Genomic DNA, 10915 nt, shown 5'->3' with positions numbered 1-10915 from the left:
CTGCATAGTAGACATCCCAGGAGAAGATGGTGTACTCAAGAGGTTCTGAAGAAGGTCCACATATTATTCATCATGTTTAGTAGTATGCTTTGTAACCATAGACAATCTACAAGCTCTATTGAAGGATTCTTCACGCTGACTCTCTGCTCAGCCATAAAATACAAGCAGCCTTCATACAATGGGAGGATAATACACAGGGAGGGGTTATGGGAGCAGAATTCCCATCCAAGCTGTGCTTTGATGCCTGCCCTCCTTACTGCTCTGTATCTCATCCCTCCTCCCTCCCTCTCTCTAGCTTGCTCTCTCTCTCTCTCTCTCTCTATAGCTCTGTAACTTTGCTTCTTCTGCACATAGCCTCGATATGTCTTTCTGGTGGATTTACCCTGTCTTGGTCACTCTTTGCACCCTTTTTTATTCCCAGGCTTTGAGGACCTACCCATCAAATGAAGGTAGGAGGCTCTAAGATACCTTTCTTCACTGGGTACCAGTTTGAGAGTGATGGACAGAATTACCTGCTATCTATCTATCTATCTATCTATCTATCTATCTATCTATCTATCTCTATCATCTTTCTTATTCTGATAACTTTTAGTTTACTTTAGAAGATACAACTATCTGAATTTGTCTTGAGGTTCATGAGCTGTGACCATGACCCATGTTGGTCTTCAGAACTATAGCAGAGACACCATGTGCAAACTCTTATTGAGCAAGGCTAAGGCATAACAGGTTTCTGGATCACATTTTTTATCATGAAACGGGATGAGTGTCCTGGTTTCATGTTCTTGTATCTCCTTGTGTTGACCCAACTCTGGGGGAACCAGGTGGTGGTCCATACACTTGGGAAACACCTGCTAAAGAGACTGGACATGTACAGAATTGGAACTGTTCCTACATTCTGTTTCTTTTATGGAAGGTTGGGTGATGTTGACTTAATTTCCATACTCAGATGAGTGTTGGTGATGGTTTTATGTTCTTATAGAAGCTCTGTCTTTCTCCAGCTCTATGCTTCATGCTGTCCCTAGTCCATGTGGCTGAGTGATAAGAGTCCTGCCTAGGGAGCGCAGTTGCTTTCTGACTAGTGAGGTATATTGGCCAGACTTTTATGAATATTTAATGTCGCGTCAAGGCTTGCACACAATACTAAAATAGATATGAATTTTATTATATATCGACAGTATATTATGTCTTGAAGATGGGTTAGCCACCTTGCCAGCTTTGTTCCTGGTCGCTGCGGACACTTGGCTGGCTTCATATGATTTCATCTGGATGGGACAAGGAGGGAAGTTTTAGTGCCCCCCTGTGACATGCATTATTGAATGTGACTGGCTGGAGACAGACAGAGGAGACACACAAAGGCACTGCCAGTCTTATGTATGGGGTTTATATGACAGGGCATTGAACGGTCTACGAGAAGCTCCGGGAAGCAGCACTAGAGTCATTGTTGTGCCTTCAGAAGAGTTGGACATTTATAGGAAAGCAAGGCTGAAAATATCTCCGCGTAGAGCTTCTCAACAGTGACGACTTAATGGGTCCAATGAGTCAATTACATCTACAATATAATACATTATTGTATTTCTCTCTTACTCTATCCAACAAGGGTTCCTTAGAATAAAATCAATGTAAAACCCAATTTACAAAGAAGACTTACAAATACTGAATATAAAATATAATATGTTTATCTTACTTATAGAGAAGGGTTGAAGCATGAATGACACTAATTCCTGCTCCGTTCTGTCTGCTGCCTGACTCTGTGCTTACCGTTAATGTGATAGTCATCTGGTCTTTTATGTCTATTGAAAAGGTTTGTGTCCCTTGTCAGTAAGCATGCTGAAGTGTCTTACCTTACTAACCATAGATATAGCAGAGCTGAATCTGCCAGCTGTAGTAGAGGTGTGTTTGTATGGTTTACACCTACTACGTTATCTTACCTTGGAGCGAGCTTTTCACACAATGTGTCTCCACAGACTGACAAATTCCAGTGTAAGGCCTTTATTGCATGTGTCTGATGGACTCTCAGGTTTCTGCTACACAGTCAGGTTTCTGAATGCAGTTTTGGAAGCCAAAACCAGGACAATATCTAAAAAAAGTCGTATCTGTTTTTTCTCTCCTTTTACAATCCATTCCAAAACTGCATCAGGAAACCTGAACGTGTGGTCGTGCCCTTATCTTAGCTTGAGACCGTGTTCTTAATTACAGATTTATTTCATTAAGGGCTCATGCACACGACCGTATGCATTTTGCGTTCCGCAAAAAAACTGATCCGCAAAAAATACGGGTGATGTCCATGTGCATTCCGTATTTTGCGGAACGGAACAGCTGGCCCCTAATAGAACAGTCCTACCCTTGTCCGTAATGTGGACAATAACAGGACATGTTCTATTTTATGGCGGAAAGGACACACGGAAATATGGAAACGGAATGCACACGGAGTAACTTTAGTTTTTTTTGCAGACCCATTGAAATGAATGGTTCTGCATACGGTCCAGAAAAAATACGGACACGGAAAGAAAATACGTTGGTGTCCATGAGCCCTTACCTGCATGCCCTGCCTGATAAACCCATATGACAAAGGGATGAGGCGTCTTGTCTGTAATGGCAGGGTAGGTGTTAACGCTCCCTGCGCCCATTTGTAGCATCGGATTTCCTGTAACCCCAGGACGTGGTCAGTAATGTGATGTGATATAAATAATAGGCTGATCAACACTTCAGGATACAAAAGACACAAAACAGCTACAAGGAGATAATAAGAAAGTGTAAGACCATTTTAAGTACAAAGAACACGTGGGCAAGGGTCTGCTCATAGTGACCCCCAACATGGGCAAGGGTCTGCTCATAGTGACCCTCAACGTGGGCAAGGGTCTGCTCATAGTGACCCCCAACGTGGGCAAGGGTCTGCTCATAGTGACCCCCAACGTGGGCAAGGGTCTGCTCATAGTGAGCCCCAACGTGGGCAAGGGTCTGCTCATAGTGACCCCCAACGTGGGCAAGGGTCTGCTCATAGTGACCCCCAACGTGGGCAAGGGTCTGCTCATAGTGAGCCCCAACAAGGGTCTGCTCATAGTGACCCCCAACGTGGGCAAGGGTCTGCTCATAGTGACCCCCAATGTGGGCAAGGGTCTGCTCATAGTGAGCCCCATTCAATCGGATGTGACTGCAGATGGTAATATTCCACTCTGCCTCTCACGAGACCCTCACAGGGGTCTGCCAGCTCTTTGGTCCTCACTGTGAAGAGCTGGTGGCCAGCAGTACTTTTCTCCTATTTCTAAGTAGTAAAATATGAGATCTAAAGAATAAAACGGTCCATGTGTAATTGTCACCCTATATTCATATGAAAAGTCATTTATAAAGTCCATATTTAACTCCTCAAGAGTATTTTTTAAGAGGAAAAAATGTGCCAGCGACCAATAATTTTACATTGTGAAGACCCTGCAAATAGCCCCCATATCTCAATCTCATGGATCCCTGTATGCAGGAGTATAGTTAGAAGGAAAGAGGGGCGACTGATGGCGCATGTGTCCTGGGTGCTGTGTGCTATGGGTGGGTGGGGGGGGGGGGGGCCAAAAAGTCGCTTTACCTTGGCCAAGTTATCTTGATACATGTTTGGAGGAAACGAAATATTTGCCATTGTGGTTAACACCAGTCACACGCGTATTTACTCCTTGTGAGTGGATTTGGGGTACGTTCACACGGAGCAGATATTCTCCATTTAACTATGTTTTACCACATTCATGTGGATTTTTGGTGCGGATCTGACTCTATGCATTGCAAAGGGCGAGATCTGCGGTGGATATCGGCAGCACAGATTGACATGCTGCAGATTAAAATTTACTTTTTCCCATCCACTTGGCTGGTGCTGTACAATGCTGCGGATTCGCCACATGCAAGTCCACAGCGTTTACGCCATGTGTGACCACAGCCTTAGGCTACATTCACACGACCGTGGTGTTTTGCGGATCCGCAAAACACAGATAACGGCCATGTGCGTTTCGCAATTTGCGGTCATGCCGCCGCTTTCATAGAAATGCCTATTCTTGTCCGCGATTGCGGATAAGAATAGGGCATGTTCTATTAATTTTTTTTGCAGGGCTGCAGAATGGCACAACGGATGCGGACATCACACTGTGTGCAGTCCACATCATTTGCGGCCCATTGAAATGAATGGGTCCGCACCCGTTCCGTAAAATTGCAGAACTGATGCGAACTCATTGACACAGTCGTGTGAATGTAGCCTTAGGGTTTGAATATACAACTACTATAACCACCACTGTGTATACTCCAGCTCTGCACCGACGGGCTGACATATACCGTTATATCACTGTGTACACAGTACCTACTCTGTATACTACGATGTGAAAATATGAGAACTGCCCGATGAAGGCCCCCGGCAGCTGTTCTAGGAACTGCCTGCTCCCGGTGACCGCGTTTGATTTCAGACCGGCTCCCGGCCAGGCACAGGTAAGGGCTTACCTGTGCATCGCTGGACGGGTGAGTTAAGATGGCAGCCCGCATGTGTTCGCTGGCAAACACTGTGAACTGACCATCACTGACTTTGGCTTCCAAAACTGCATCCGGAAACCTGGCTATCTGGCCGTGCACTAATAAATGTACAATATAAAATATGCCAAAATTCTGGCCCAACTGAAGTCAGACAGGAGGTGCAAAACATTGGTAAATTAGACCCATGGTTTTGGTCGCTGTACTTGCTAAAATAGAGATATACAGAATTAAAACTGGGCTGCTTTGCATCAATTGCGCATGTAGAGGTAGGTGACCTTCAGGCAGTGTCCGTTTCCTAGTACGTTAGATGTATAGCAGCTGAACCTGCTGATTTGGGCTGACCATCTAATGTAGGGGGCAGGGGTGTCGGCGATGTTTTGTCCAGTGCCCCGAATGTTATGCTGGCCTGGTAGCATTTCTTTTTATTTGGCTATTCCAGGGCCCTTTAATATTGATTGGACCGGGGCAACCCACCACAGATCATCCCCCCAATCCACCTTGTACTTGTTCCGCTGATCCGCTACTTGCGAACTGTGCGGGCATGAGCTCAGTCACTTCGGTGCGCAATCCCGTCCTGCGGCGCGTGATCCCGTGAGACCCGACACGGGAGGTCACGTGTCTCGCGGGATCACGCGCCGCAGGACGGGATTGCGCACCGAAGTGACTGAGCTCATGCCCGCACAGCCCGCAAGTAGCAGATCGGCGGAACAAGTACAAGGGGGTTGGGGGGATGATCTGTGGGGTTGCCCAGGGTCCACTCAAAGATTTCTGCAGTGGTGAGGAAATGAAACATAACAGATATTGGAAAGTTACTTAATGTTGTATTATATAATGACTGCAGTACTGCACTTCATTTACGTAAACCAGAACACCCCTTTAAAGGGAACCCGTCATCCACTTTATGCTGATCTCACTGAGGGCAGTATAAAATAGTGACAGAAATGCTGATCTCAGCGGTCTGTCACTCATGAGCTAAAAGTAAGTGGTTGCTGAGAACCAGCATCATAATCATTGCAGCCCAGGCCTTGAAAAGAGTCAGATCTACCTGAGAAGAGTCCTGGTTATTATAATCTCCTGCTCTCCCGCCCACCTGCTGATGATTGGCAGTTATCTACTAGAGAGAAAGGGAGAAAACTAGGTAGAAGCCTGTCAGTCATCAGCAGGTGGCAGGAGAGCAGGAAGTCATAAATAACCAGGACTCTTCTCAGGTGGCAGGGACTCTTTTCCAGGCCCAATCTGCAATGATTGTGATGTTGGTTCTCGGCAACCACTTACTGTTAACTTATAAATGACAGAACGCTGAATCATCTCTCCTGTCTGTACTTTATACTGCCGTTAGTATGGGCAGCACAACGTTGATGACAGGTTCCCTTTAAGCATGCCTTTAATGTGCAATTTCTAACACAGTGGGCTTGTGCTCCCCGGATGTTTTCAGACCCTAGCAATGCCCCTGGTAGGAGGCCTCTTGGCTCTCCCATGACGGCAGTTGTCATGGAAGAGAAGAGTCGGGCATGTTGGATTTGAGGTCGGAGACCGCTGGTTTAGAGGGAGCATTAATTTGGATCCCAAAGGAGAACTTTGTGCAGGTTTCAATCTATACACAGTGATCCTAGCCGGATCTGTCAGAGAAACCTTCTCACATACAATATGACACACAGAGGCTACAGGACATCTTCTCTATATCTATATGACTGCAGCGGGATGGGAGATCATAATACCGCCTCATACAGCACTATTCATCGGACTGATAAAGGTTATTCCCACTTGTGGAGAAATGTGCAATTACCAATCTGGTCACTAACATGGATGGGAATAACGGAGCCCCCTACACTGTAATCTCCTTCAGTGGTTTGAAGACTAGAACAATAAATCTGGCAAGTCATGTCCATATAGCTCAGGGATGGTCAACCTGCGGCCCTCCAACTGTTGCAAAACTACAACTCCCAGCATGCCCAGACTGCCTACAGCTATCAGCCTACATCAGGGCATGATGCGAGTTGTAGTTTTACAACAGTTGGAGAGCCGCAGGTTGGCCATTACTGGTATAGCTGATAATATTCTGTATTTTGAAAGGGAAAGTTGTGCGGGGTCTTTATTGAACAAAATCTTGACCAGAGGAACTATGACCACTCCTAATATATTTATAAGGACTTGTATTCCCAATAGAATAAAGATTCTGAGACATCTTTTTATAATTACTCAGTATTGTGCCATTCCTCTGGTATTCCTCCTAGAAATATATACATATATTGACAGCTGGGAGTTCTCATTCCCCTTGACAAAGGGGTGTGCACTGTCAGACTGTGTAAGACCCCCCCCCCATCCCCACAACTGGTAACATCCAATTCATTAATTACTAGGAGGAATAGCAGAGGAGTGACACAATGTACAGTTCTAAGAAAATGTGAGACGCTCCAGAATTATGGAAAATGCAATTATTTACGACAACAGACCAGTCTGAAGAGCCCTTCTTTAAAAATATGATTTAGGGCTCATGCACGCGGCTTTTGCCTTGCCGTGGCCGTATTGCGGGTCCGCAATACACATGCACCGGCTGGGTGCACCCCGCATTACGGATGCGGACCCATTCACTTGAATGGGTCCGCAATCCAGAAGATAAGGTGCGGAACGGAGGCACGGATCAGAAGCCCATGGAAGTACTACGGAGTGCTTCCGTGGGTTTTCTGTCCGTGCCTTCGCACTGCGAAAAAGTAATGCTTGCACTACTTTCTTGTGGTGCGGACCGTCGGATGCGGATCGAAGACCTCATTCAAGTGAATGGGTCCGCGATCCGCATGCGGTGGCGCCACAATCGGTGCATTGTGGACTGCAATTTGCGGTCCGCAGCACGGGCCCGGCCAGCACACGATTGTATGAGGTTAGAAAACATGGCGGTTCTTTCTATATAATCAGCGTCACTCATGCCCATGGGTCTGACGTTTCAGCTTAAGGCCACCTGCACACACACACAGCGGAATACGCACGTTTTTTCTGTGCGGATTCACATGCAAAAAAAAAAAACGCAGCGTAATACAGTACCAGCAAAGTGTATGAGACTAGATAGATCTTATGTACATGGTCCTTCTTTCTTCCATGCGGAGGTTACCGTATGTTTTCAATTTTTGCTGCAGATTTCACCCCTTTTCAATGGGAGGGTGAGATTTGCATTAAAATTGCATCAAATCCGCAGCAAAAAAACCCACAAGAAACACATGCGCAGCAATGCACAGAGATCCACGCAGAAATGAGTGCGGATCTTCTGCGCGTTCACTCGCACCCGCGTGCAGGTAGCCTTATAGAGCTAAGCTGCAATTCACTTGAATGGGCTGAGCTGTAATACCAGACACAACGGAAGGACAGGGGTGGCTCTGTTTCTGGAAGGAAGCAGCCATGTTTTCTAACCTCACGCAGCTTGTTTAATATTCAGCATGAGAACATTTGCTGTGCGAGCCTCGATCCCCACAGCATGCACACTCCCACGGGAAACTTCACATATAATACGGCACAATAGTCGCTCGCCACTTCTAGTGCTGTCTATAAATACATGGATGCCATTGACCTTACAGTGGGACTTTTCATGCTGCCAGTAAACCCAGAATATGGATGCAAGCGTTTTTCCACATCCCACACAATGGAGACTAGAAGAGATTTCATTACAGGAATCATCTTTTTTCTTAGTAACATATTCATATTGTAGCGTTCGGCAATACCCATAAATAAAAGAAAGAATAGCCAATTAACATTTACCTGCTACAGTAAGTGCCCAAAAATGTGCAGATCCCTCATGTCATTCTTCCTGTAATGAGTGGTCGGAGAAAGAAGGTATCTAGATGGCAAAATGATATAATACTCGTGTGCTCGGGCAACCACATGCAGCACCAGCTCTGCTCTCCGGGGAACTAAAGCTATAATATCAAGTCTATTGTCATTTTAAGGGGGTTTTTTGAGTTTACAAAAAATATCTGCTTAATTCCCCAAAACTGCACCATACTTGTCCATTTACTGCACCTGGAATTGCAAATGGGGTAATACCAGAGGCAGCTTGTGGAGAAGAGTGACACTGTTGTTTTTTTTTTAATTAATTAAAAATGTAGCATACCCATTGAGATATTGAGTAAAATGTATCTGTATAGCGCCACCTAGTGTCTGTTTTTTTTTCCTTATTTCTTTGTCCTGGTCACTGGGAAGGCTGCACATGCTCAGTTTCGTCCTGACTTGTGATTGGGAGAGCATGGACACGCCCCCTGAGCTGCAGCAGAAAAGACACTCCCCTTGAGCTGTGATAGGGAGAGCTGAGACACACCCCCTGAGCTGCAGCAGAAAAGACACTCCCCTTGAGCTGTGATAGGGAGAGCTGAGACACACCCCCTGAGCTGCAGCAGAAAAGACACTCCCCTTGAGCTGCCAGCTTGATATAAATCTAATGAACGGGGAGATCTCTGGATCCATGTGAGGTACGGGGCTGGTTTTAGCTTTGTTAGAAAGAGGTTGTCATTTGCTATATGTCTTATTTTCATTTTTTACATTAGTCATGGGATAACCCCTTTTATTCCAGACATTTGCTTTAAAGGGGTTACAACAAATGGCTGCTTTCTTTCAAAAACAGCACCATACCTGTCTGCAGGTTGTGTGTGGTACTGCAGCTCAGCCACTTGGCGTAAATGGAGCTGCAATTACACGTTACACAATCCATGGACAAGTCTGGCACTGTGTCTCAAAGAGAACTGGCATATTTTTCTCATCCTGTACATTCCCTTTAAAGAACCTTAAGTGCTCTACTTATGAGATCTGCTTGTAAGAAAGTATAGACGTCTACAGAACCTTTAAAGGAATTGTCTAAGATTAGAAAAAGGGGTCTGATATTATTCCAGAAAAAGTGCCACTCAGGATCCTGAGCTATTCCTGGTATTGTAGCTGTTACCTAAAATTGGATGACTTGCAGTACCAGACACAGCCACTGACTGGAGTGGCACTATTACCGGAAATAAACAGTCCCGTTTTCCTTATCCTGGCATGGGTAACATGCCATATGTGCAACCTGTCCAGCTGCTGGCAAGGAGGACTTTGCTACCCTTGAAGATAAACAGTAGTAGTCACATATTACACTTAAAGAGGAGCTGTCACTGCTCCTGACATGTCTGTTTTAGTAACTTATTGCATTCCCCATTTAATAACAATTCTGGAGTATCTAATCTTATGACTGACTTCATGTTGTGCCATTCCTCTATTGTTCCTTCTAGAAGGTATGAATTAATTACTAGCAGTCTGCAATAAAGGTCCAGATGGGTGTTACCAGTCGGGGGGGGGGGGGGTGTCCGTGCACAGTCTCACGTTATCCAATCAGTGCTGCCAGTATCAAACAGTAACACCCAGCTGGACCTTTATTGCTGGCAGTTTATTCCTAAACTTCCAGTAGACACAAGTTAGAGTCATAAGAATGTTAGATGAGGAATGGAAGTAATTACTAAAGCAGGAGAGGTGACAAGTCCTCGTTGAGGGACCTTGATTGCCTCCAGCAGTTCGTGGTGGTCTGTGACTGGCATTCTAGTCCAATCCAATTCATAGGGGGATTTTTTGAGATGGCGTATACCAGGGATCAGCAACCACCGACACTCCACCTGTTCTGAAACTACAACTCCCAGAATACTCCTTTCACTTCTATGGGAATTGCAATAGCTGCAGAGTGAGTGTGCATGTTGGGAGTTGTAGTTTCACAGCAACTGGAGTGCCGAAGGTTGCTGATCCCTGCCCTCTACCATGTTTGTCCAATCCTGGACATCCCCTTTAAGTACATTTCCCAGCTGACTTCTATCGGCTTTGGGATTAGATTTTGCACAGCGTACTCATTATCAATCATACCTGGCATGAAATACATCTGGTTTAGGCCTCATGCACACGGCCGTTGTTTTGGTCCGCATCCGAGCCGCAGTTTTTGCGGCTTGGATGCGGACCCATTCACTTCAATGGGGCGGCAAAAGATGCAGACAGCACTCCGTGTGCTGTCCGCATTCGTTGCTCCGTTCCGTGGTCCGCCCAAAAAATATAACCTGTCCTATTCTTGTCCGTTTTGCGGACAAGAATAGGCAGTTATATCAATGGCTGTCCGTGCCGTTCCGCAAATTGCGGAACGCACACGGACGCCATCCGTATTTTGCGGATCCGCAATTTACGGACCGCAAAGCACACAACAGTCGTGTGCATGAGGCCTTATAAGAAGAAATATTCGTACCGGCCCCGCTGCAGCGTATTTCACTACTTTATGATGTGTAAGTGCATTTGCGGTTTTGCTGTTTGCAGAGTGAATGCAATTACCATTCATTATCCGGATTACTGTAGGTGTAGATTGCGTCTTGTTACAAATGAATATGTGAAAGAATTCCGAGTCATTGCTGCGTGGAATAGACTAAATTTATCGTCT

General features: G+C 45.6%; 1 protein-coding gene across 1 annotated transcript in view; it reads left to right on the top strand.

The window, feature by feature from the left end:
* The first annotated feature begins 273 nt into the window (after positions 1-273).
* The window catches only part of LOC120997517 (ephrin type-A receptor 3-like), a 294883-nt gene continuing 284241 nt past the window's right edge, over positions 274-10915 (top strand). Inside the window, exon 1 of the mRNA XM_040427598.1 lies at positions 274-449. Coding sequence (XP_040283532.1) covers positions 362-449 — 88 coding nt within the window. The 5' untranslated portion in view covers positions 274-361. The remainder of the gene's footprint in view (positions 450-10915) is intronic.

Source organism: Bufo bufo, chromosome 4 (assembly GCF_905171765.1).
Source record: "Bufo bufo chromosome 4, aBufBuf1.1, whole genome shotgun sequence".
Classification (NCBI taxonomy): domain Eukaryota; kingdom Metazoa; phylum Chordata; class Amphibia; order Anura; family Bufonidae; genus Bufo; species Bufo bufo.
Note: the sequence above shows the minus strand (reverse complement) of the source record. Positions and strands in the feature narration are given on the sequence as shown.